The sequence below is a fragment of the Chiroxiphia lanceolata genome, chromosome 22, assembly GCF_009829145.1.
Source record: "Chiroxiphia lanceolata isolate bChiLan1 chromosome 22, bChiLan1.pri, whole genome shotgun sequence".
Classification (NCBI taxonomy): Eukaryota; Metazoa; Chordata; class Aves; order Passeriformes; family Pipridae; genus Chiroxiphia; species Chiroxiphia lanceolata.
Genome location: NC_045658.1, coordinates 1074694 through 1101857, shown reverse-complemented (window position 1 = coordinate 1101857; position 27164 = coordinate 1074694). Strand labels below are relative to the sequence as shown.

Below are 27164 nucleotides of genomic sequence, written 5' to 3'. Positions count from 1 at the left end.
TCCACCCCCACGCCCCTGAGGGGCCCCGCGGGCGCCATTTGGGTCGGGCAAGGGCTGGGCCGGGCTCGACTCGGCTCAGCTTCTCTCAGCTAGGCCGGGCTCGGCTGGGCTCGGCTCCGCTCGGCCGGGCCGGGCTCGGCTGGGCCGGTCCCGTGTCACCGGCGGGGCGGTCCCGCCGCCGGCCCGGGGGCGGCAGCGCCGCTCGCTCCCTCCGTCCCTCCCTCCCCGTGACCTCAGTTCCCGGCGGAGCGGCGGCGGCTCCGCGCTCGGCTCCGCTCCGCTGCCGCGGGGCCCGCTCGCGCCCGCGCCCGGCCATGGCGCGCTGAGCGCCGCGGAGCCGCCAGCCCGGGGCCGGCCGGGGCAGCCGGCACGACGGAGCCGGCAGGACGGAGCGGGCCCGGCGGGCGGGACGGCGCTCGGCCTGCGCCGGGCGGGCGCGGCGGGCGGCGGCGGCGGCGGCGGGCGGAGGCGCCATGGAGCCGGCGGAGGTGAAGGACCGCATCCTGGAGAACATCTCCCTCTCCGTCAAGAAGGTGGGAGCGGGCGGAGGGAGCGGCGGGGGCTGCGGACACCGACCCCCGGCGCTGAGGGGACTAGGCCTGGGGAGCACCAGGGCTGGGGCTGCGGGGTTGGGGACAGCCGTAGGACAGCCCGGGGGACACCCCTGTGCTGGGGATTTGGGGGTGGGAACCCTCCTGTGCTGAGGCTGGGGACGGCCCTGGGGACACACCTGTGCTGGAGCGGTGGGGTTGGAGGCAGCCGTAGGACAGCCCTGGGGGCACCCCCGTGCTGGGGTTGGGGACGGCCTTGGGGACAGACCCCTCCTAAGCTGGGGTTGGGGACAGCCCTGGGGACGGACCCCCCCTATGCTGGGGTTGGGGACAGCCCTGGGGACAACACTGTGCTGGGGATGCGGGGGTGGCGACAGCCGTAGGACAGCCCTGGGGACTCCCTGCCCCAGCTTTGCTGGGGCTGTGGGCCTGGGGACCCCCCTCTGCCTGTGCTGTGGGCCTGGGGACAGCCCTAGGACAGCCCTGGGGAGCCCTGTCTGCTGAGGAATAGGGCCCGGGACAGCCCTGGGTACACCTCTCTGCCCTGGGGTGCCCCTGGGGACTGCATCTGCCAGAGGTTCGGGGCTGGGGGACACTCCTGGGGACTCTCCAGGTGCACATCACTGCTGTGGATGTGCAGCTAAAGGACAGTCCCTATGGACGCCCCTGCCCGAAGTGTGGGACTGGGGGACTGTCCTTAGGGACCCCCCACACCCAAGGTAGGGGGCTGGGAACACTACAGGGACACTGAGAGACTGTGGGGTCAAGGACACCCGGCATCCCCTCTGTCAGAGGCAGAGACACCTTTAGGGCTTCTTATGGGTGAATTTGGGGTGTCCCTTGAGACCCCTGTGTTGGCAGTGTGAGGTTGGAGGCAGCCCTTCTGCTGGTGGGGGTGGCACATCTGGGGTTGTGGGGTCACCCTGCCAAAGCATCACACCCAGGACCCTCTGTCTCAGCTGGGTGGGATATACTGGGATCCTCCCACCTGGAGTTCCCGTTTTTCAAAGGGTTTCTGTCTCCTGTGGACAGGAGGAGGGGGATCCCTTTTCCTGGGACTGTTCTCAGTGGTGATGCAAATCAATCCAGCCTAAAACCATCTTTCTAGAGGTCCTCCCTCCAGCCAGGTCAGAGAGGCAGGACCTGGAACCTGCTCCCCATGGACACAGGGAATGTGTGGTTCATACCTTTGTGCCCTCAAAATGAAGGCTCTGAACATGTGTGCCTTCTTACCCTCTCTCACCTTCTCCTCCTCCCTGCCCCTCATTTCTCCTCACTCGTCTGACCATGAGAGTGTTCCTTAACGCCCATCCTGGTGGTGGGGAACGTCTGTGCCAGCACAGAGGGATGGATGTTGGATGCTGGAATCTTTGGGAAGGCCACAGGAGTGAGTTGTAAGGACACGCTGGAAGTTTTGTGTTGGCCCACATGTGAGCTCCAGCCACGCTTTAGAAAGAACCCCTGCTCCGTTTGAGGAGGCAAAGGGAGTCATGTTTGTGTTCATCCCAAGTTTTGGGGGAAAGGAGGCATTCTGGACTCACGGTTGTTTCTCCAGTTTTTTGGTTTCCTCTGCCTTATGGAATAGGAGATTTCCTGTGCTCTGCAGTGTGTCCTGACACGGATTTATCCATGAAAACCTGTCTTAGGAAAACCAGCATGAGTGAATTCATAGTACTTTTAAGAAGGGATCACCTCTGGGATGTAGGATGGATATGCAAACCTCTCCCAGCCTTTTTCTTCCATGGATGACCCTGACCTCTGGTCTCTCACCTTTCTATCCTCTAAAATTAAGGATAATCTTGTATGTATGTGGAAATCAGTGGATGTTCAGCCTGCTCCAAGCTCTGTCACAACACTCCTGCCTCAGTTTCCCTGGAATACAACTTCCTACCCAGGATTTGTTGGACATAATTTATTTGCATTCAGAAAATCCTTGGAGGATCCCTGTTGGAAATGCTAAAAAATCAACGTGTTTTTTATTTTAATTATTGTGATCGAACAGGACTCTTCAGCTTCAGTTCTGCCAACAAACCTTGACCTGCCTGACCCCTGCCAACTCCTACCTTGGTCCAGCAGTGAAAATTTTGGGATTTTTCAATCCTACCTCTTGGTTCTTGTTCAGAGCAAAGCTCAGGGAAGTATAAAAACCTGTGTGAAAATTCAGGCTGATGGACTAATTTGTGCCATCCCAGTGAAACCAAATTCAGCCCACAGTGAAATTCCAACTTCCTTTATATCCCTGGGATGCAGTTCTCCTTCCTCAGGGAAATTGCTATGGAGCTGCTCATTTTTTCTGGCACTTATGTCTCCAACTTCAGCCTCAAATCCTTGATAATTCTTTTTCCCTATTAGTGGGAAAGAGTAAAGTAGTAGGTTAGGGGAGCAGCTGGCTTTGTGCTGGGAAATCCTGCTCTCCTTCCTTCTCTTGAGTAACTCCTTGGCTCTGGAATTGCATCATGGGGCTTGGAGGAGTTTTCCAAGCATCTCTCCCCTGATTTCGAAAGCTTCCTCGCTGTGTAGGTTCTCACTCCTTCCTTTCACCACCTGTGCAGGTGTGAGTCGTGGAACAGAGGGTTTGGATGTGTCTTGTTTTCATGGAGTTACCCAGGGAAAACCACCCCATGCTTGGCAGCTTCCCTGTGCCTGGGATGGGGAAGGCAAGGAGCAGCAGCACAGCCCTGGGCAGGGTTTGACACCTGTGCTGTGACTGTACTTGGCCGTGATTTCGGTTTTTACCAGGGGATGCTGAACTTCAGGGGTCAGAGCACAAGCAGTGGGTGAGTTCCATACAAATCCACAGCAAAAAAAAAAAGTGCTTTGGTTCCAAGCGAATCCCTCAAACCTCAGTGAACAGGACTGTTTGTCGTATTTTCCTGGGAATGTGTGAGGGATGGAGCATGGATGGAAAATGCAAGGTGGCAAACCTGCCTGGGGGGGGTAATTCCAGCCTGTGGGTTTCTCTGTGTGGTTCCCAGGCGCCAGGGTGAGATCAGTGATAGCTCTGCCATGGACTTCAGAGGTGTGAGGTCAGGCCTCCACTGCAAAGAGAGAGGCAAAACACCCAATTTAGACAAAATTGGCCTTCCAGCTGGAAAGATGTCAAGAGCTTTCTACTCTTGGTGGCTTCAGGAGAGTTTAGGAAAGCTCAGCGCTGAGGAGCTGGGTCCCTGCTTTGATTCCAACACAGATCCAAGGGAATTGGGAACATTGTGTTGATTCTCCCATCTACAGCTTGTCCTCTGTATCCTCCCTGGAAGCTGTACATTAACTCCCAGGGTGATGCTTTCTGCACACATGGACAGTGTTACTGCTGTCTCATGACTGTTTCTTTTCCCTTTTCCCACTCAGTTCCCCCCATCTCACTTTCTGCTGAGAGGGCTGTGCTCCAGCTCAAATTACTGCACAAACTGATGCCTAACCCATATTTGTTTAAAAGATTTAGGGCTTTGTTGAGGCAGAAGGCTGGAGATGGGCATGTTATGGCTGAGTGTGCAGGCCCTTGTTCACTCAAGTGCTTGTTTCCTTCTGGGAGATGCTGCTGCGTGTTACAGCAGGGGGATGAGACCTGCCTCCTGGTTGGATTCTTGGCACACCAGACGTGCCAGCAGCTTCACAGCTATCCTTGTCCAACCATTTCCTGGTAGCCAGGAGCTGTCACAGGTGACCTGGTCTGTGGAGCTGGTGGCGTAGGTGGATTGTGTTCTCTTGTTGGGTTTCCCTGGACATTGCAGTGGGTTCAGCAGAGGTTTATTGCTGTCCCACCTGGGATTTGGTGTTGAAAATGCAAAGTCCTTAAACAGTGTTATTGTTGGCAACTCCAGGAGCCGAATGTAAAATCAGAAAAGAGATCAGAATCCAAGATTTTGGGGCTCCTCTCGGTTTTCAGGCTGTTCTGCTGGCTTTGAAGGACACACATTCCCATGAACTCTGGAGCAGCTGATCCTTGGTGCATGTCAATCAGGTGGAGCAGTGTTTTTTGCTGACTCTGCAGGAGTTCTTGCCAAAAGCTTTGGCTCTGCATGACTTTGGGAAGGTTTCCACTGCTCTCACAGTGAGTTAATGCTGAGCCTTTGCTGCCTGTCTCCAGCTCGGATTTTTAGCCCTGTACCTTTGAAATGCCTTTGCAGTCTCCCATGCTGCTGACTTCTGCCTTGTGACATCTCTGCTTCTGCCTGGTGAAAGAGGATGGATTTGGAGATGTCTTAGTGCCCACTGTCCTGGAGAGGAGCAGGGAGTGCTGGAGTGGAGCATTCCTCCTCAAATCCTGTAGGGAATGTGCTCATCTCTGCCAGGCTGGATTTATTTAGCCCAACTGCCATGATACAAAGGCAGCAATTCTGGAGATGTGAAAACAGCCAGATAGTCTCTTCCCTTCTACTCCCTGTTGAGGAGCACCTTGCTGGCTCAAAGACCACAGGGGTTTTATCTCTGCCAGGATCTTTCCTCTCACTCGGGTCTCTCCAGGCTACATCCGTTGCTGCTGCAGGGCCCACATGGCAGGGTATTCCTGCATGTCCCTTTGCCACCTGTGTGAAGTTTGCCAGCTGCCAGAAGCCTGTGGGTGAAGGTAGCAGTGACCTCACGGATCTCATGAGTCGTCCACAAAGGCACAAAGGTCACTCAGGTGTTTTTAAGAAGTCGATGAACATGTGCAACTCCAATGCTGTGTTTTGGTGGCCCTTGAAGGGCTCTGTCTCTGTTGTGCTGTGGTTCTGCTCTCAGCACAGCTGATTTTGCTTGGTTTGTTTGAGTATTTCAAGGGTTGTCTTGTTAGAAATTCCTCTTGCCTTATCTCAGTGCTCAGGAAAGTTCCCTGTCTGACCACCCAGGAGCCACTCTGGTACTTGCACTCAAACCACCACAGGTCTGGTGACATGAGGTTCATCATCTGCAATTTCAAGGGGATTGGATTCTGCATATACCTAAATTGATGTTTGCCTTTCTGTAAGCCCCCAGATCGGCTCTGGAACTGCAGGTGGACAAGGCTGTGATAACCTTATGGGGAGAAAAAAAATCCCACTTGTTCTCCTCCCTCTAAGACAAACTGTTTCACCGGGAAGAGCGGTTGGTTTAGGAGTGTGAATTTTGGCTGTGGCTTTTCCTGAGGAGCTGAAGCAAAGCCTCCGAGCCTCTCCGCCCCCAGTTGTGCAATTTCAGTGGCCGTTGAGTGATTTCAGCTTCCCCCACATCTGGTGACCTGGTCCAAGAGAAGTCCAAGAACTGAAATAACCGTGGGGCTGGAGGAACGGGGTGGGTTGGGAGGGACTCAGGTCAGCGGATACCTGGCATGTGAGGGAGAGCAGCACCTCGCTTGCCTTTGCTGTGTTTGCCACCAAACTTCAATTTTTCTTCCCATAAAATCTGGTTTTTTCTGTTGTGCTGAGCATCTGACCTTCCCACGTGTCTTTGGCTCGTGCAGAGATCCTGTTCTGCAGCAGCCCATCCCTTGCTCTGCTTCTTGTGACAGAGGAACAGGATTCTCCCTGCAATGTGGAAGTATCCTCACTGGAAAAAACCCTGTCCTTGGCTGAGCTGCACATGGGTCCAGCCTACTGCAAGCTTTGCTGCTTAGAAATAATGAAGGGAAGCCCTGGAAAAGCCTTGGGGGTGTGGAGCTGAGGAGCATGCATGTCCCTCGAGGTGACAGCCTTGCTGGCACTGGACTGGGAAGGCTTCAAAGCTCAGTGTTTCCAGCATGGAGCAGCTTTGCTGTGAGTTTCAGCTTCACCTGTGTCAGCCTCCTGTCTCTGCCCATCACCATTTCTCTCCAGGCTGCTCCTGGAGAGAAGGCACCAGAGTCACTCGTGGTGCCTTCCGGGTGCTGATGCTGATGCTTCCAGGTGCTGATGCTGGTGTATTTCATTAGGGAAAAGCCCCAGTCCAGGATGGGAAGCTGGTGCTGGTTTGGAAGCTGCTTGTAAGGAATGTTGAGTCAGATCACATATGTGGCCCCCAAAAGGCCCTGCTAGAGCTGGAGTTTCAGGGCTTTGTGTAGTACAAGTGTATGAGAGAGAATAACACCCCTGCCTTGAAACTGAGCCTGCTTTTATGAGTGGTGTGGAAAACTAGGAGTTTTCCAGGCACAAGAATTCAGACTCCTTTTTATCCATTTGCCATTGAATGTCTGGACCCCTGAGCAGGTATGAGCAGGTACCAGTTCTGAGGTGTCTGTCCTGTCTTTTCCCACCGCCTCTTCCCTTGGTGCTGAGCTGCCAATGCTTGGGACAAAGTCAGTCACCTGCCACCAAGGCTGTTCCCTGGAGCTCCAGACTTGCTTCTGAGGGTGCTCAGCTCTTCCAGCTGGGGAAAACCCCTCTCCAGTCCATGTGCTATGGGTAGGAATGGGTTTTGAAGAGCCTCTCCCCTTTCCCATCCTGGGTAAGGAGCTGAGGAATGCAAGGAGCGTTTGTTGTTCTGTCTCCCTGTTTGTCCTGCCAGGGAAATACCAAGCAGAACAAGGGAAATGAACTTGGTGTTGGAAAGCTGCTGGTGTAACATCTGTGGGGCAGATTTATAAAGGGGAGATAGAGACTCAGTTGGGTTGTGGCCAGTCCTGAACAGATCAGGAGACTATTTCAATATTTTAATAAGTTTTTAGAATTCTTGGAGAGATTTCAAAGAAGCACCACAAGAATGATTAGATTTGGGAATGGGCTTCCCAGCAGACCTTCCTGATGGTTTGTTAGCATCCCTTGCAACACATGAGCTCTGCAGTTGGGCCTGGAAAGCTTCACACTCGTTGAGAACCACTGCAATTAATAGGTTATAAAATAGACCAAGGAATGGCCTCGTGTGTGCCAGCACGGGGTGGGGTGTCACTGCCAAAAATCAACTCGTGATTGATAAACAGCAATTAAATCCTCCTTCTCCTCCGTGGGACGAGGTGTTATTATTTCCCCCTGTGCCAGCCAGGTCTCTGTTCCCTTTGGACAAACATCCGTCTGCTCCAGGTTCTCTCGAGTGTGTTTAACTCGACTGGTTGGGCTGTTGTGACTGTTCCCTAGACTGGGTTCTGTCCCATTTCCTGGAGCGGGTTCTGTCCCATTCCCTAGACTGGGTTCTGTCCCATTCCCTAGACTGGGTTCTGTCCCATTCCCTGGACTGGGTTCTGTCCCATTCCCTGGAGTGGGTTCTGTCCCATTCCCTGGAGCGGGTTCTGTCCCATTCCCTGGAGCGGGTTCTGTCCCATTCCCTGGAGCGGGTTCTGTCCCATTCCCTGGAGCGGGTTCTGTCCCATTCCCTGGAGCGGGTTCTGTCCCATTCCCTGGAGCGGGTTCTGTCCCATTCCCGGGAGTGGGTTCTGTCCCATTCCCGGGAGTGGGTTCTGTCCCATTCCCTAGACTGGGTTCTGTCCCATTCCCGGGAGTGGGTTCTGTCCCATGCTGGTGCTCAGACCCTGGAGTGGTCCTGGTGGATGGTGGGAATGCCGTCCACATGCCAACAGTGCTTATTTTGGCCACAGGAATGTCTGTAAATAGCCCTGGGTCAGGGCTCCAGGCATTTGCTGTGCCCCTCACGAGTCCTCCATCCAAGCCAGCCCTTCCTCTTGGATTTGCAGCACAGAGGAGACAAGGGGAAGAGCATCTCTCCAGAAAACCCAGAGATGACCAATGTCATGCTCAGATAATGACCAATGTCACGCTCAGTTAATGCTTTTTAACCCAATTACTTGCCTCCTTCCTGATTTCCCTGGCTCCAGCCCGGCTCACTGCCCAGGAATGTCAGGGAGCTGCTTCGTGGATGCCTCATGAAGTTTGGTCACCACCTTCCAGACAGGTCCAACAGCTGCCATGAGGGAGAGGCCAGTTCAATTATCCATGTGTGTTTTATAACAATTTACAGGAGACTCTGTGTAAACACTCCATAAAATGCCATTTTTCAGGGCAGTGCCACATCACTCCTGCCATCACCACAATCAGGGTAAGGTGCTGGGATCATCCTCTGCCCCACAATGCTCCTGACCATAATTCCTACAAATTTTCAGCTACATGGATCTTGGAGCACTGGATCTTTGGGAAACGATGCAGCTGGATTTTGTTCCCCAATTGGGAAAGCTGTTTCATCCTAACTTTCCCCCGTGTGTCTTCAGTCTTCTTCTCAAGCTGAAAACGCCTCCCCATCAGCTTTTGCAAGTCTTTCCCCACCCTGGCTGGAGGGATGACTCCACCCAGGAGATCCCAAGGCTTGTTCTGTCTTGTTTCTTCCCTGGACACGTGGTAGCTCGGCAGGGATTCACCTGGCTGATCTCTTTTGGGAATTGTGCTCCAGTGAGCCCTGCACGTCCTTGGCTCGCAGCTGGAAGTCGTGTGTGTTTATTTTGGAGGGATGCTGGAAACAGCACCATCCCTGGATGCAACATCATCTGGAGAATGTTGTGGCACGTCTTGGTAGGAGTAAGCCCTTGTGTGCTTCCCTGTGACCCACAGCTCCTAAAAGGCCATGACTCAGAGTGCCCAATCCCAAACTGCTGAGTACGTGTTTTCCGCTGGCCGGGTCCCACGTGCTCAGGGCTGATGTGACCCCATGACTCTGAGCAAACCACAGTCACACCAGCTCATCCTCTGGCTCTGCTCTGTGCCAAAGGGACAGGGCTGAGCCTTTTGGGAAGGGTTTGCTGTGGATATGGCTGTGGGTTTTCCAGCAGCCTCCCCAGGAAGGGCATGTGATGCCGGGGGAACTGGTTTGTGTGGAGCAGGAGGCTCAGTGCTCCTTGCAGAGCAGCTAAAGAGGACACCAAGCCTTGGTGTAACACAGAATGGGCCCTTCAAAACCTGAACCCCTTCCTGAGGGAAGACTGGGCTTTTCTAGGGAAGATAAATCCATTTTTTAGATGGAGACAACCACTGTTTGCTAACCGTTTGCACCCTCGGATGATGGGAGCAGGTCAGTCCCTGTAGCCATGGAGAGGGCTGGGAGCTGTGAACTGACTGGAGCAAGGAGTGTGACAAAGTTCTGAGTTATTTTGAGGGAAGGAAGGAAAGAAAAAAGAGGAAATGCTTCTATTTCTTCATCTCTTTTGCTGCCCAGGCTTGGAGTGTCTCTATCACGGGGAATTCCTCCAGTCAGATGGGCTCCAAGTCCTCTCCACTTTTACCTCCCCAGGCTGTGTCTCCTTTTTTTTAGTGGTGAGCTAACAGAGTGCCTGGTTTATTTTTGTTTTCCCCAGCTCTCCCCCACAGCTGCATTTCCTCAGTCCAGCTCAGAAACACCCAGCACCTCCTCCGAGGGTGCCCCAGCTCTCTGCAGAGCCCACAGCCTGGCTGGGACAAGCTGGGAATTTCAGCCTTCAAATCCTGGCTCATGGCATGGGAAGTCTTTGCTTCCTGCCTCAGTTTCCTCCCAATATGGGATATTTTAGTGAGCTCCAGCTTTTGGAGAGCCATCCCCATGGCTCCTTCTATCTATCCTGAGGGATATGGCTCTAAATGATGTTTTTATTTCTTCCTCTTGTGTCATTGTGCAGCTTCAAACACTGGCTGCAGGTAGCTCCTGGAATTGTTCTTGAATAGTGGGATTTTAGGGAATTTTCCTCTCTGCTTGCGTCTGGGCTGCCTACTAATAGTGAGAATCTTCTGGGATGGCTTCTTCCCAAAAATGGATAGGAGCTGCTGTGCTGAAATGCTTCAGGTCTCACTTGGGTGTTGTGAAAAACAACAACTTGGATGCTGTGGATCTCTGGAGCACCCACAGGTGCCTCTGCAAACACCACCCTGTTGCATATTTCCTTCCCCAGGGGATTTACCTGCTGGAATAGGCAGGGCAGGGACAGGTGCTGTGCCATCTGACCAGGGAATTTGGCTGGGATTTCTCAGGCTCAGCAGTTTTTTCCCACGTAAGGGCTGGGACCAGCTCCATGCAGGAACATGCCTGGCTCTCCCATCTTACCTAAGAGCTCCAGAGCGATTCAAGGTCTTCAAGGCAGGAGGGTGTCAGAGCTCCGTGTGTTCATATTTTGAAGTGTGTTGTCGGGGTCAGTTCCCAGGGGCTGTGAGATGTTCACTGGCCCTTTGATAACTTCACATTGAGACTGGATGATTTTTCTCAAGGAGCTTCTCTAGTAATAATTCAGGAGGAGAAACCAGTTTCTGGGTTGGACTCGACGAGCACGATAATGTCAAGGTTTGGATTTTTTAAATCTATCATGTAACTGGTGAGGTTTGGCAAAGACCTATCAGGTCGCTAAACTATTATATGTACTCTCTAGAATATTGTCGTGGCTCAGCTGAGCTGTTCTTGCTTGTTGCCAGCAAACAACCGTGGCATATCCCACTGGGATTACATCCTGGGCGAGTAATCTCCCTGCCTGGATGCCAAGTATGTGTGAGACGGGGCCTAAATAGATCTGTAAGCTCCAGGGGAAGCAGGAGGCCGGTGGGTCAGCTGGGAAGGGAAATAGGATTTGGGTGCAAGGGGATTTCTAGGATTTCAAGCAGGTTTTGCAGAAGCAGAAAAGCAATTTATGCTGTGCTGAGCCTCTGAGAGCCAGGCCTGAGTTCAGGGTTAACCCAGAGTGAAGCAGACAGGCCTGGGTTTTGAGAAGGTGGCACCATACATTGTAGGGATGTGGCTACCCCATCCCTGGAAGTGTCTAAGGCCAGGTTGGACGGGGCTTGGAGCAACCTGGGATAGGGGAAGGTGTTCCTGCCCATGGCAGGGGGTGTAATGAGATGGGCTTTAAGATCCCTCCCAACCCAAACCATTCTGGGATTCCCTGATGTAGCCTCATTCCAGCAGAGGGAAATGACTTGGGATTTATGGAACTGCCTTCCATGTGCACATGCCTCCATCTGGGTCCTGCTGCTGTGGCCAGGAGATCTGTACCCGTGTTTGAAAGCCTGGGGCAGCCTGGCATTGACATCCAGCACTGCTGTGGCCACTGGAGCTGCCTGTGACAATCAAACCTCTCTCTGTGCCCAGGACACCAAATTCTGCTGAGACTTCACACAGATTTGGCACAGAGCGATCGTGCAGCAGGATGCTCCTGGACTCGGAGCATCTTTTATACCTGGAAGCAACATCTCTCCCCAGCCAGGGTTTCCCATGGCAGGACCCTCAACTGAGGAGAGCCCTCGTCCGTGGCAGAGCCAGAAACAGAGCAAAGCTGGGGTTTATTTCTGTTCTGAACCGCTTTGCAATGGCTGTAGAGGAACCACCAGACTCCACTGTGGTGTTGGCTGAGAGGGAAAAGGGAAGAGGAAACAGGGAAGTTGGCTGTGCAGCCACCACCACACTGCTGGGGTGTCTGAGATGTGGGTGAGACTGGGAGAGGTTCTCCCTGGAGTTACAGCCTTTAGGGGACTCTTAAAACCAACAGCTACACCCTGTGAGTAACCTGCATCAGGGTTTAGCAAGCTGAGAGATTACAAAAAGCTACTTAATGCTGGTTATGAGCATTTTGGCATCTCCACCTTCTCGAGGGCTGTAGAAGGGCGTTCCAGCCATCCCATCTCCTTTTTGCAGCTGCAGAGCTACTTTGCTGCCTGTGAGGACGAGACACCAGCCATCAGAAACCATGACAAGGTCCTGCAGCGGCTCTGTGAACACCTGGACCACGCTCTGCTCTACGGGTGAGCCTGGAGCCTGCCTCTGGAATGCTGCTTTTCCCCGTGGAAAAAGCCTAGTGTGGAGCCTCAGCAGGGGGAAACCACCTAGGCAGGAGTTGGGATGGAGATAACGAAGCTTTTGCTTAATTTTCCTCTGGACTTTCTCTTCTTCCAGCCTGCAAGACCTTTCCTCAGGGTACTGGGTGCTGGTCGTTCACTTCACACGCCGAGAAGCCATCAAACAGATCGAGGTGCTTCAGCACGTGGCCACCAACCTGGGACGCAGTGAGTGCTCGCAGTGTCCCTGCTCTGAGGGCAAACCTGGGCTTGGGGACACCTGGGGAGGCCCAGGCAGGTTGTGCTGAAGGGCTGCCAGCGGATTCAGGGAGCCAGCACAGCCCAGGTTACTTGGCTCAGGCCAAGGAGTCGTGGAATCATTAAAGCTGGAAAGGACCTCTCTGATCATTGAGTCCGGTTGTCCAACACTGAGTCCAGCACTGCCAGATCCACCACTAAACCCTGTCCCCAGGTGCCACATCCACACATTTTCTAAACATTCCCAGGGATGGTGATTCCACTGCTTCCATGGGCAGCCTGTTCCAAGGAGGCGGGAGTCCTGCCATAACCACATGAGGTGTCTAGAAATAATGTCACCGTGCCTCAGGATCAGGTGCTGAGGCTTCTGCTGCCCTGAAACCCAAGGGGCCGTGCCCTTGGGAAAGGTTCCTGGGAAATGGGAGCATCCCCTCTCACCGCACAGTGTCTCGCTGTAGCTGTTGTCTGCACGATCCTGCATTTTCCCTGCTGTGGGTTGTCCATAGGGTATGTTTGGGACCATCGGGGCCGCTTGTGGTGCAGGACAGTGCCCAGATCCTCTCTGCCAGATTATCCCAACACCCACCATGTCCCAAGCCCCTACCGGTGAGAATGGAGCTGAGCACAGACTCCTCCATCACCTCTCTCTGCACCAGAATTGGTGTCAAATTGCACCCAGGCTGATTTGGAGCGATTCTCCCTCCACCTCTCCTGTCCCCTGGCATTTCCAGCAGGGCTCCCATCTCACTACACGGACACAGTTGTGTGGCTGATTCTCAACCAGACTCTTACTCCTCTTTCCACTCCAAATCACGAATCTCTCACTGGCATTTCCTCCACCAGAATTCCCCCACTGTCAGTTGCTGCTCTCAGATGATACAAATGAACAATCTGGCATGTTTTAACTGATTTGTGATTATTTCTAGGCTTGTTTCACTTGTCAGGTGTTTCCTCACAGATAAATCTCTCTGCTGCTCTGTTCTCAGGCCGGGCCTGGCTGTACCTCGCCCTCAATGAAAATTCCTTGGAGAGTTACTTGAGACTGTTCCAGGAGAACCTGAGCCTGCTGCACAAGTACTATGTCAAGTGAGTATCCCAGCTCTTTCTCCTTTGGGCACTGGTTGGCATTCCTTCTTGTCAGAAGCCAGCCCAAATTTGCCAGCGGGGAACATGAAGTTGATCAGGGTCTGATTTTTGTCCTTGTGGGATTTACATGATGAATTTAAAGGTCCCAGATGTGGACACACTGTCCTCTTATCTATATAAGAGGCCCTGCAAGCCTCTCTCCTAGTTACTGCTTTTACTCTGCAGTCCCCTTCATATTTATCATGGTTTCCAAGAAGCTGCTGAGCTCTTATCCAAGGACCCAGCTCTGGTGGACACTTGGAAATGCAGCTGTAGCTCTGTTTGGGGACAGCACGTAGTGGCTGTCCGAGCTCCGGGGCCATTTGGAGCAGCTCAGAGACACCACTGAGGAAACAGAAGGGCCCTTGTAGCTGCTTCTCCTCCTTCCCACATCTGTAAAGCTCTTTTGTTTTACCCCCACTGCAGGAACGCCCTGGTCTGCAGCCACGATCATCTGACCCTGTTCTTAACGCTGGTGTCTGGGCTGGAGTTCATCCGCTTTGACTTGGACCTGGTGAGTGTCTGATCTGTCCTCTTGGCTCTGGGAGGGGGGGAATGTGGAGCAGGGAGAGTCCAGGGTGGGACAGGTCCCACCATTTGTTCCAGGGTAGGTCTGGTGAGTGTTTGATTAGTTCTCTCTGCTCTGGGAGAGTGGGAATGTGGAGCAGGGAGAGTCCAGGGTGGACGTGGTGAGCGTTTGATCTGTTCTCTTGGCTCAGGTAGAGTGGGAATGTGGAGTAGGGGGAGTTCATAGTGGGACAGGTCCCACCACTTGCTCTAGGGTAGACCTTCTTGTTGGCCTTCAGCTGAAAACGTGATGCTGATGCTTGTAGGGAAGAATTTCAGGTCTTTTGGGGATCCAGCAATGGAATTTACTCCGATTACTCAGTTATGCCTCTGCACTGTTCCAAAGAGGAACACGACAGCTGTGGGGCAGATTGGTGGGGATGAAGGACTGAACTCTGCAGGTGTGGTATGGAACACTGGTGTCCCTCCAGGAAACACAAAACCACTGGATAACCCTCAGTGTTGCAGTGGGGCCGCTGGGTTTCCTCTGAAATGGGCACTCAGAGGGGACATTCATCCGGATGGGGTGGCACTCTCCCCCCAGTTGTGCCAGTAACAGTGACTGGGAGCCTGACTCACCCCACGCTCTTCCCTGCAGGATGCTCCATACCTGGATCTGGCCCCGTACATGCCGGATTACTACAAGCCCCAGCACCTGCTGGACTTTGAGGAGCGTCTGCCCAGCTCCGTGCACGGCTCCGACAGCCTGTCCCTCAACTCCTTCAACTCCGTCACCTCCACCAACCTGGAGTGGGACGACAGTGCCATCGCTCCCTCCAGCGAAGGTCAGTGGCTGTTTGGGGCTGGTGCAGTCAGGGCTGAGTGCTCCACATCCCCTTGGGATGAGGTATGAGCAAATCATGGGCTGGAAGAGACCAAAGTGAGAACCCCAGGAGCCACTCTGTGAGTTTCTTCTGCCTTAAATCCTTGGGAAATAGGAAAAGGGGAAATGGTTTTAAATTAAAAGAGTTTTAAACTAAAAGAGGGGAAATTTAGATGGGATATTGGGAAGGAATTCTTCCCTGTGAGGGTGGGGAGGCCCTGGCACAGGTTGCCCAGAGAAGCTGTGGCTGCCCCATCCCTGGAAGTGTCCAAGTCCAGGTTGGACGGGGCTTGGAGCACCCTGGGCTAGTGGAAGGTGTCCCTGCCCATGGCAGGGCGTGGATTTAGGTGAACTTTAAGGTCCCTTCCAACCCAAACCATTCTGGGATGATTTGGTGGTAACAGCCCCTTTGCCTCAGATTGGGAGAGAAGGACCTTCCCTGCCAGTTACCCCAGGCCACGTTCCCATCCTGGGGGTTTGTTTTAGCAAGAACTGGAGGAATCTCCTCATGGAGTGAAGGCTGTGCCTGTGTCTGAATGTGGCTGGCAGGGCAGGGCAGGGGCCCTGGGCTGCAGGGGAACTTTTTTAACTGATTATTTCACAGTCCAGAGACCCACACATGCTGGAGCTGGTGGGGCAATAGCTTCCAGAGTCTTCTCCATGTCTGTAGTCTGGGAGAAAGGCAGCCAGTGGTCTCACAGGTGTTGAGTTTTCCTCTGTGCATCTTGAGCAGCCTCATAAATTGTCCTCCTCGTCCCCTTATCCCTGTCAGAGAGGCTGGGTGTTGTTCCTGATGAACATGAAGACACGTACCTTGTGTCTGCCCCCCTAACCCGCTGCAGGCCCAAGCAGGGAGCTCATATCCCACACCCACCGTGTTCACATGAAGGAGTAGCTCTGCTGCTGCTCTTCCTAATCCAAAATACGTTGGCCCTGTCCCATTCTTTATGTCAGTTTGAGCAAGGGGATTCTGGAATAGAATTGGAATGGAATGAACTGTTATTTGGATGCACTGAATTCAGGACTGGGCCCACACACAGATGGGTTCCCTTGAGACAAGAGTCACCTTTTACATGCAGGAACCTACAGATATTAAGGATGATGAGAAGGAGCAGCCTGGGATGGGCATTAGAGTCATTTTAGCAAAGGACTTGGGAGCACAGCACTGATTTGGGCTCACCCACATCTGCAGTCGTGAAAGGGCTTGATTTTGGGGACTTGTTTATGCTAAATCTCCAGCATCCCAGGTAAGCTGGAGATAGCATGAGGAGCCTGGAAATAAAAATCATAGGAAAGAGGTTGTCCAGCACCAGAGGTTTGGCACAAGCAGCTGTTTCAGGGCTTGTATTCCTGCTCCTCCCTCAGCAGAGCATGGATTGGTGCCAAACATCTCCTGCCTGTCCCTATTCACTGGGTGTCCCTTGGGTTTGGCTGTGCTTCTGGGGGATAGCAGCTTCATGCTCCAGGGAAGAGGGGTTTGGAGTAGAGATCCAGGAGATTTTGGAGCTACATTTTGGGTTTGGCATCGTCTCAGGCTGTTCCATGTGTCCAAGCAGTGGCTCTAATCTCTGTCTCAGTTTCCCCATACATGGTGTAGGAATGCTGGGCCTGGACCCAGGAGGGCAGGAATTGCTGCTGTTCCTCAGGTGTGGAGGAATTTAACTCCAGTAACTATTTCCCAGCTCGTCATTTCAACAGGAGCATCTCTCTACCCTGAGAGTGTAGGTGGAGCTGGGGATTTTAGGGTCAGAGGCCAAGATTTTCCCTTTAATCAGAGCCCTGGCTTTGCAAACATTCATGAGTCAAACATCACAGTATCTACAGGAGGTAAGTGTGAAGTGGGGAAACTGAGGCACAGAGTGGTTAAATTGTTTCCCAGAGAAGATCAAGCCCTGGACAACATGGTTTTTCTGGTTTAGCTTCCCAGCAGCATGAATAATGGGGCTTTCATCCTTCCCTGGTCCTGTTGCACCTCCCATAACACAACCATCCAGCAGAACTGCCATTAGTGCAGCTGGTTTCCATTCACATCCACGTTCCCTGACAGCTTTCTCATGCATTTCAGATACCAGTGAACGATTGTTTTGTTTCTCCCCATTCCCATCTCCCTCCCCAAACCACCTTCACAGTCTCCCCTCTCCCCCCTTCCCTCCCCACTACTTGTATTTCTAATCCTGAGTTTTATCCCTCGTTTTTGTAGATTATGATTTTGGAGATGTCTTTCCAGCAATGCAGACCATGCCCAGCAGAGACTGGGAAGGTGGGACACACTCATCTCTTACAGCATTTTGGTTTTCTCTCTGCATTGCTGCCACCTGAGCTTTGCTGCATGTTACTCCATTCATTTCTTTAATAACCAACTGCTCCATCTTGATGGAATTCTGTACAGGCAGAAAGGAGTGGAAAAGATCCCCCGAGGTGGGAGGTTGTGTGTCTCCCCTGTGAGGCCGTGGGCAAAGCTTTCCCCAGCTCCTGCTGTACACAAAGACGCTCACCTGGCCACATATCCCACAGCTGAGGGATGTTTTCCTGCATCTAATGATGCCTCCATGTCCAGATTACAAAAGAAAAGCTGGAAAATTGCCCCCACTGTGGAGCTGGCAGCAGGGACCAGTGTCCAGCAGGGATGTGCCAGCTGCCCGCACGCCATGGATTTCCTCTTTGGGGTAAAGCATGCAGGGTGCTGATCAAAAACACTGATCCACCATCACTGATTTCCTGAAAGCCCTGGAAAACAGATGAATTAATTCTGCTGCCTTTAATTTTGGGCCTTTTGCAGGGATTAATTTGGGAGGTTTTGTTTTCCCTGGGCCCTGCTGTCCCGTGTCAAAACATCTCCTGTGAAGCCACAACATCCAGCACGTGGCCATGCTCAGTTTGGATCACTACACTTCTTATTTATTTTATCACTTCTTAAACCAACTTGTCAGCTACATTTGGCCTTTATGGCCAAGAGCACGTGCCCAGTTTAGAGGAATTGGTTGTCCTTCCTCCACATGCAGCCCCTGTGTGAATCCTCTCTCTGCCACGGGAGCAGGACCCTCCTTGCTTTACCCCTGGAGGAGACACACCCACACTCCATCCTTTGCAGCTCAAAGCCTGATGGAGCTTTGGATCTGAATTGACTTTATACCACCTGAATATGTGGGGAAATCTGCCTGAATTCCATGTGGATTGTTCTTGGGCTCCCTCTCGTCTTCTTTCTTACCCAAGCACAGGGATGTCCCAGACATGGTTTAACCCGTCCCTGAAGGTGCAAACCACATTTCCAAACCCAGCTCCACTGTGGGTGTTGGGTGGAGGCCAGGAGAAGCCAAGGGGTGCTGGGGCAGATCCCTTTGGATTTCAGGCATGCACAGCTCCTGCATGCAGGTCCTGGTTGCATAGTGGGATCCACCACTGCTTGAGCTGAGCTTCCTCAGCCACAGGGAAATTGTCACTGGAACCCCCACCAGGTCACCTCACTAATGGATTCCTTGCTGTGGGAACACAGAGCAGAGGTTAAGAAAGTTTGGGCCATTCCCTATTTTCAGCAAATGAATTTTGGGGTAAAATTCTGTATTTTGGACAAAGATTGTTTTGTCTCCACAGAAACAGCAGGATTTAGGCCAAAGTAGTAACATTGGATTGGTGATGCAGGCTGAAATAGCTTTTAAATGTTTTATTTTATTAATGGTTGGACTTCATGATCTTAGAGGTCTTTCCCAATTTAAGTGATTCCATGAATTTCCCTTTAATGCAAACATTAACAACCCCATTGACTTCCCTGGTAGAGCCCACACCCCTCACACTCCAGGGCAGGAGTTTCAGTGGGAGCAAAGTGGTGTTTTACATCATCCCTCACCAACTGCCTGGATTAGAGTTTTAGAAGAGGTTTAATTTTCCTCCTCAAATCCTACACCTCTGAAGTGTAGGGCTGTGGTTCCCTCCCCCTCCCCAGGGGGTCTTTCTTGGTGGCTGAATCATAGAATCATGGAATGGTTTGGGTTGGAAGGGACCTTAAAGATCATCTCATTACTATCCCTTGCCATGGGTAGGGACACCTTCCAGTAGACCAGGAAGGGTGCTGGAGAAAGAGGAGGGTGTGGATAACCTTCCTTTAACTGTGATTTTGGATGGATAACTCTGAGCATGACTCCTGCAGCACTTCCCTGCTGCTCCTTTTCCCTCCGAAGACTAACACGGGCCAAGCTGTTTGTGCTCCCACATGTCTGTGCTGCCTGCTGTCCTCAGACCCCTGGGAATGCTGTGTCCCCCTCCACCACACTTCCAGCTCCCCATGTGTGTCCCATGTGAGCAGAGGAGAGCAGTCAGCTCCATAAGGAATGCTGCTCCATGGCTGGCTCCGTGTCCGCCCTTCCAGCTGGGCAAGCACCTTCCCGTGGCAGGGGGAGGAGCAGCAGCCTCGTTGCTCGCTGTTGTCTTGCTGAGAAACACCATGGCCCCAAAACCCCTCAAACCCCTCTCCTCTCCTCCCTAATCCAGCTGCCGGCTCTGGGGTGGCGGAGCTGTTGTTTCCAGGCTCTGGCCAGTCTGTCCCTCCTCGCTGGCACTGTGAGCAGTGCAGTGACCACGCAGTGCCCTGGCCCCCAGCACGCAGCTTGGCTTCACCTGCCTCCATCCAGGTGCCCGAGCGGGCACTGATCCGCCCTTCCCACCTTGTCTTTGCAGACGGAGACCTGACGGACACGCTGAGCTGCCCGCGCTCCACCGCCTCGGAGGCCAACGGCAGCAAGGCCCCGGTGAAGAGCCCGACCCAGCGCCACAACCCCTTCAACGAGGAGAAGGCTGACATGCCGTCCTCCAGCGACACCACACCGGTGCACACGGCAGCCCGGGAGAAGGCAGAGGCCACTCCCGAGGGGACGGACCAGTCTGAGAGCTGCACGGAGCTGGAGGTCATCAGGTAGGGACAGAGCTGCTGCCTGATGTTGAGGATGTGCCACCCTTTGTAGCCCAGTGCAGATGGTGTCTGTGCTGTAGCCGTTGTGTAGCCGTCATGAGAAAGCAGGTTTATAGTCCAGACCCCAGCAGATGCTCTGTAGGTGTCACAGCTCGTCTCGTAGGTCTGGGCTGGTCTGGGATCCCTTGGGCTCACTCCATATCAACACCTTTCCCTGACAGTGTGTGTCAGAGTAACCTGTGAGCTTTTAATTGGAGCTCTCTCCAGCTGGTGGCAGGTTTGCAGCAGTTCTGGGTCTTGGATCTTCCCTCCTGTCCTGTCCCTCCTCCTCTTTGTCAGCAAGCTGTGGCTAAACCTGTTGTGGGAGATGTCTCCACAGAGTTCCTAGCCGGCATTTGACTCCTGCAGAGGAGATCCCCAGGGGTTCCTTGGAGCCCTGAACCCAGACAAAGAGCTCAAGGCTCTGTCTGCTCACTCCCAGCCATGGGGACACCCCAAAACCCACCCAGCAGGCCTGGGCTTTGTTCTTGTGCCCAGTTTTTCCTGGGAGGAGCAGAGGAGCTGGGTTACGTGGCATCCTGCACCTCAGACACAGGGAAGGGGAGCAGCACACTCCCTTCCCAAACAAGGGTGACCTGGCAGCAGTTCGGGTGTCAGGGGTGTCCAGAACACTTCCGCAGCACATCCCGGTGTGCCACTGGCTGGAGCAGGCTCCAGCCTGCATCTCCCTCTTCTGGCAGGTGGGGACACGGCAGTCCCACCTCTAGGAAGCTCCTCCCTTCCCAGCTGCCTGCTCTCAGCCAGGGATTTCTCCCATGTCACCTTAGCTCTGCATCCATTTGTGATCCCTTCGCAGCCAAAGGAAGCCCAAGGTGCTGCATCCAGCGGTGATGCCTCTTCTATAGGGGATAAGTAGGAAAAAGTGTCCATACCTTGTGTCTCGTGACAACTGGCACAGTGATGGGGGTTCTGTGTGACTGCACATCGAGTGATGTTCTCGATAGAAGGGTTTCCCTGCAATAGGGAAAAGTGCAAAGGAATGTTGTTGGGAAAGGGTGGGATCGCAGAGTCTAAGCAGGCACAGGTGAGTGACGTTCCTGTCTCTCACAGGTTGGCCAAGAAGAAGAAAACGGGCAAGAAGAAGAAGGTAAAGGCCGAGGAGGTGGTGAACAGCCCGGCCCCCGCAGCACCCGAGGCCAGCGGGGACAGCGGCGTCAACGGGCTCAGTGACAGGGAGGAGCCGCCCAGGGACGAGGGTCCCGCTGCCCTGCGCGGGCCGGAGGAGGGGGGCGAGCGCCCGGCCCTCGGGCAGCTGGCCCTGCGCATCCCTGAGATGAAGGACACGTCCATGGAGAGCCTGGGGCAGCCCCTCAGCAAGGTCATGGACAGGCTCAATGGGCAACTGGACCCCGGGGGCTGGAACGCTCCCCTGGAGCCCCCCGGGCAGCCCTTTCGGACCGGCACGCCAGGGGAGACCCCAGATGGATCGTCCTCTGGCGACTTTAGCGAGGGGATTTCAGCCCCCATGGACTTCTACCGATTTACCGTCGAGAGTCCAAACACTGCTGCACCAGGTGGTGGCCACCATGACCCTCCAGGGCCTGGCCAACCGCCACATGTTTCTGGTAGCCCTGAGGCTCCTGAAGAAGAAGAAAGCAGAGAGGGAGAAGCAGTTGGGGCAGTAGAGGAGTCTGGAAGGGCGAGTGATGAACTCCAAACTGGCCAGACAGAAACCATCAACCCCCAGGCTCCCTGTGAGCCCAAGAAGGAGCAGCCCAGCCCTTCCCTGAGCAGTGCCGAGGACTCTGGGGTGGAGGAGGGGCAGGGCAGCCCCTCAGAGCTGACCCATCCCTCCGAGTTCAGGTGAGGATGGCTTTGCTCAGCAGGGAGAACGTCTTCCAAACAATTTTGAGCTCAAGCTAGTGCTCTCCCCTTTGTCCTCGGTTTAGGGGCCAAAGCCCATCCTTTTCCAGGGTGAAAAGGAGGCACAAGGGGTCAGGAGGTGAAGGTCTTGGGGGAATAACAAGTGCCCAAATCATGGACATGTTCAATAAGAAAGGGGATTGCCCTTCCTGGACTCACCCAGCCCCGTGTCCGTGTCCATACTCTGTTGTCTCTCTCCACAGGGTGGATAACAACCATCTCCTCCTGCTGATGATCCATGTCTTTCGGGAGAACGAGGAACAGTTATTCAGGGTAAGGGGGTCACCATGGATTGAAGGGCCATCTCTGTGCCTGCATCAGCCCAGAGCTGAGAGCTCTTTTGTCTCTGTGCAGATGATCCGAATGAGCACCGGGCACATGGAGGGGAACTTGCAGCTGATCTACGTCCTGCTGACAGATTGCTATGTGTACCTGATCCGGAAAGGTACCCCATCCCAACAGCCCCTGGGCTCAGCAGCAGGGAGGGAGGCTTGTCCATGAATTAGGGCACCACAGCTCCCTGCCTTCACTGCTAGTTCCTCATGTCCCAGTAGGGAGCTCAGGTTGGCCTGTCCCCCGGGAAGCCCTGGGACACGTGTCCCATGGCTCTGTGCTGCCTGGGACACGGCTTGGTTTGCAGGTCCATCGCTGCTGCCAAGGGGGTCCTTTGCCCCCCTTCACGTGGCTCTCTGTGTCTGTGCCAGGGGCAGCGGAGAAGCCGTACATGGTGGAGGAGGCCGTGTCCTACAACGAGCTGGATTACATCTCGGTGAGCAGCTGGGGAGCAGGGGGGCAGCTGGGACAGTCCTCACCTGCCCGAGGGATGAGGATGCCAGGAGCACAGCCCTGGTGGGGTGTGCTTGTGTCCGTGGGGAGTGTTTTGGCCAGTGAGTCTTTGAGACTGGGAGAGTTGGAAGTGATCCCCCTCAGATTCCACCTCTGTGGGTGCCCACCTTGCTTGTGGGCAGTGGAGTGACCACTGACCCTCTCCCCAGGGCCAGGAGCCGGGCCCAGCCCTGCTCCATTGCCTCTCATGCCGTGCCTGGCTTCCCTAACCCTCCCTGTGTGGCACAGGTGGGGCTGGATCAGCAGACAGTGACCCTGGTGTGCACCAACCGGAGGAAGCAGTTCCTGCTGGACACCGCCGACGTGGCTCTCACCGAGTGAGCGCGGGGACAGAACCCCTGAGCGGCACCTGGGACTGGGGAGTGTGGGACACGGCGCTGACAGCCCTTCGCAACAAAGTCCTGCCACCAGTTGGGGTTTGGGGTTGGTTTGATGCCACTGGCTGAACCCTGCAAGCAGCTGGAATTGCCTCAGGCATGGATACACTGAAAGTATCTTCCCTGGATAAACACAGCAGTCACCCTGTCCCTCAGGCTGAGCCTCAGGGGTCTGGGAGATGCAGACCCCCATGTCCCTTGTGTCACTTGGGATGAGCAGGGACGAGCTCTGAGTTCCAAGGCACATCCCCAGGCCTGTGTGGTCAGCTCAGGGACGTATGACAGCTGATGGTCATACTGGGATCTGTTTTGGATGTGTCCACCTCCCAGTCCTACCCACAGCCCTGGGATTAGCTCAGTTGGTTAGAGCATGGTGCTAATAATGCCAAGGCTGCAGGGTCTATGCCAGTATGGGCTATTTGCTTAAGAGCTGGACTTGATCCTTTGGGTTCCTTCCAGCTCAGAATATTCTGTGGTTCTGTGAGCTCCTTTCTGGAGTTCAGGCTCTGCAACCCCCCATCACCTCTGGTCTGTAGGTTGATTTTGGGACCCAGAGGCCCACAGTGAAGGGGAGCCCCTTGGGCACCAGAGCGTGTGAGGGAGATGAGGGGCTGTTTGCCCTGGCCTTGTCAGAGATCTCTGCCTCCCTCTCAGGTTCTTCCTGGTCTCCTTGAAGTCAGCCATGATCAAAGGGTGCCGGGAGCCCCCATACCCCAGTATCCTCACGGATGCCACCATGGAGAAACTGGCGCTCGCGAAGTTTGTGGCGCAGGAGTCCAAGTGTGAGGTGAGTTTGGATATCGCCACAATCACCGCGGGTGACGAAGGCTCACGGGAGACTCCCTTGACTTCTGCTGCTCCTCACAGGCCTGCGACGTGGTGGTGCGCTTCTACGGCCTCGTTCACTGGGAAGACCCCATGGATGAGGCGCTGGGACCCGCCAGCAACAGCTACTCCTCCAGTGAAAATGCTGTCACCAAGGACGGCATCCTGCACTACAAGGCAGGGACCTCCTACCTGGGCAAGGAGCAGTGGAAGACCTGCTTCGTGGTGCTCAGGTGGGCGCTGGGGCTGCAGGTCAGGGGCAGCCAGGGCCCGTTGGAGAAGGCGCTGGGAGCGCTGTGCTGCATGGGAGGTGGTGAGGACCCATCTTGTCACCAGGAGGGCTAAAGCCACCAGCTGTGGGTGCCCAGCAGTAGGAACGTGACCCCACGGGGCTGTGTGGGTGGAGGACAGGGCAGGGCTGGCCATGGGACTGAAGGCAGGGGATACCAGAGCTGAGCTGACTCCAGTGACTCCCTCTCTCATCTTCCCAAACGGCAGCAACGGGATCCTGTACCAGTACCCGGATCGCACCGACGTCACCCCCCTGCTCTCCATCAACATGGGGTAAGCGGCTGGTGGGACGGGGCACCCAGACTCAGTGGGGATCTGGGGAGCAGGAGCTCCTTGGGATGTCCAGGGAGGTGTTCTGGGGCAGATCGTGACCTACACCAATGCTGCAGGACTCCCTGCTTGCTCCTGGCTAGTGCCAGGTTTAGTGGGAGATGGCCTCATTTCCTCCTAGTTTTTGAACACTAAGCCCACCCTTGGATGGGGAATTGGCCTCTGAAGGGTGACATACCCCTCTAAGAGCCATTCTGGGAGACCCACTGTGCTCAACTCCAGCTCTCCCACAATACACAGAGACAGGCCATCCTTGGAGCAATCCCAGGGGATGTCACAGAGGGGAAACGAGTGTTTGTGAGGAAGAAGGCTGAAGTGCTGCGCAGGGAGGGCAGGCAGAGGCTGTTTTCAGGCTGGTGCTGGCATATCCATCCCACTGATCTCCATCCTCCCCTCTCTCCCAGCGGCGAGCAGTGCGGGGGATGCCGACGCTCCAATGCCACGGACCGGCCCCACTCCTTCCAGGTGATCCTGACGGACCAGCCCTCCCTGGAGCTGAGCGCCGACAACGAGGAGGACATGGCAGACTGGATGCAGTACTTCTGCCAGGCTGTCTCCAAGGGGGTGAGCTGGGGACGGGCCCCAAGCGTGGGTGCTTCGACCTCCTCCTTTGCCTGGAGCCCCTTTGGAGCTGCCAAAGGGAGCAGGGATGCCTGGCAGGGATGGAACAGGCAGCTTTATCCCGAGCCAGGAGAGCTTCCTCACAGGGCACCCCATGGAGATGGGGCTCCACCATGCCAGACGTTAGCCCCCCTTTTCCCCACCTCATGCAGGTGATCCCCCAGGGTGTTGCCCCCACGCCTTGTGTTCCCTGTTGCCTCGTGCTGACGGATGAGAAGGCTTTCACATGCCACGAGGACTGCCAGACCAGCTTCTTCCGCTCCCTGGGCACTGCCGAGCTCACGGACATCGCCGCCGTCTCCACAGAGGCTGGCAAGGAGTACTGTATCCTGGTGAGCTTGGGGCTTTGGGACCAGCTGGCCCAGGGCTGGGCAAGGGTCCAGTGGTGACATCCGGCCTCTCTCTTGGTGTTTAGGAGTTTGCTCAGGACAGCAAGGAGTTTCTGCCCCCTTGGGTCCTCTATTTTAGTTGCACTACAGAGCTGGAGAGGTTCCTGTCAGCGCTGAACGCCGCGTGGAGGAACATCTACCAGGTGAGCTGGGGGCTGCCTCACACCCTTCATCCAGTGAGGGAGGGCAGAGGGGTGAATTCATCCCTGCAGGGTGAACCCAGCTTTCCCACAAAGGGCAGGGAGCTTCTCTGTTGTCCATATAGGCACGGGATGTGGGATTTGGAGCCTGGCAAGACAAGCCACGAGCATCCCGCGCTGGTGAAGGGAGTGGGAGGGACCTGGAGCAGCCCATATTTATGACACAGATGATCCAGTTCGTGTGGATTTGAGGTGGTTTTACAGCAAGAGGGAGAAGTGACTGTTGTCTGTTCCCCTCCTGACGCCCCACACGTGTGTTCCAGGTCGAGCTCCTGCACAAGGCCATCCTGGACGCCGCTGTCAAGAAGAAGTGTGAGGACGCCCAGAGCCTCATCGACAGCGCGTGGCAGCGCAGTGACAGCCTGTGCCGCGGCCGGGCCGAGCGGGACCCCTGGTGCTGACCCTGCCCGGGGGAGGGCAGCTCATGGGGACCCATTTTTGGGGGAAGCAGGGCCTGTGTCTGGCCAACTGGCAGCCCAAACCTCCTGCCATCGCTCAGTCCCCACCAGGGACGTGCCTGCAGCGTGGACCCCGTGCCCACCGCCGAGCCAAGGACGTCCAGCACGTTTTGGGAGCAGCCAGATGCTTCTCCACCTGCGCCTTCCTCCTCGTCCAGCTGCCACGGGGCAAAGGATTTGCCCTTCATGGAATAATGTCCCACTAGTAGTGAGGGAGAGGGTGGGAGTGGGGTGGGCTGGGATGAGCATCCCCCCGTTGTGGCGGGGAACAGGACTGAGGACTTGTTCATTTTAGAACAGGGTCAGGGCGTGGAGGGGGCGAGACAGGAACACTCAATCGCTACCGTGCATGTTTTGTTGCTCATACAATCACTGAGTACGGCACCGCTGCGCCGCCTCCTCCTCCTGGAGAACCCACCCGGGGCCTCCGGACATCAGCCTGTCCATGAGGTTTGAGGCTAAGGAAGAAGGAACAGGGCCAAAAATTTGGCCAGCGTGGTTTTAGTAGAGCTCAGAAGCCGGTTTGAGGTTTGGATGCTGGTCCCGTGTGCCGGGGAGGGGGTGAAGAGATGGAGTCTCATGTTCTTCAGGCATCCTGAGGGATGTCACGTGGCTGCCACCAAACACATCCCCACCTCCTCAGTTCCTGCACCCGAGGCCGGCGCGGAGCCGGCGCCGCTTGCGCTCCACAGCGAGCACTTTGGGGCACAACCCCTGCTTTTAAATAATAATAGGAAGAAGAATAATTATAATAATAATAATAATCCAGAGACCTTCTCATGTAATATACGTTCATGGGGCCTTTTTCTGGGAGGAAATGTACGTGACTGAATGTATATGTACATACATCTGCTTCCTTTCCCCCCTCCCCAAATAAATAGTCACTGGTAACTCAGCTTTGGCCCTGCGACACATTCCAGCACCTGGGGCTGTTGTTCCTCATCCTGTTGTCACTTTGGAGCCTGTGGAATCGCTCTGGAGCAGGGGCTGGGGCTGCTGTTCCTCATCCTGTTGTCACTTCGGAGCCTGTGGAATTGCTCTGGGGCAGGATGCTGAACCCCAGTGGTGTTAACCCTG

General features: G+C 54.7%; 1 protein-coding gene across 3 annotated transcripts; it reads left to right on the top strand.

The window, feature by feature from the left end:
* Positions 1–235: 235 nt before the first annotated feature.
* PLEKHM2 (pleckstrin homology and RUN domain containing M2) lies at positions 236–27164 on the top strand. 3 transcript variants are annotated; one of them, XM_032709032.1, is made up of 21 exons: positions 236–533; positions 12012–12118; positions 12270–12379; positions 13396–13495; positions 13961–14048; positions 14700–14886; positions 17125–17184; positions 19596–19830; positions 20938–21222; positions 21268–21690; positions 21954–22023; positions 22105–22195; positions 22455–22519; positions 22825–22913; positions 23628–23760; positions 23841–24031; positions 24297–24362; positions 24824–24983; positions 25193–25372; positions 25456–25572; positions 25893–26872. In XM_032709032.1, the coding sequence occupies exons 1-21, from the start codon at positions 474–476 to the stop codon at positions 26028–26030; spliced, it is 2955 nt and encodes a 984-aa protein (XP_032564923.1). In that variant the 5' UTR covers positions 236–473; the 3' UTR covers positions 26031–26872. The 3 variants fall into 3 exon arrangements, with proteins under 3 accessions (XP_032564923.1, XP_032564924.1, XP_032564922.1); XM_032709031.1 differs by having other exon boundaries at positions 474–533; positions 20938–21690; positions 25893–27164; XM_032709033.1 differs by lacking the exon at positions 17125–17184 and having other exon boundaries at positions 20938–21690.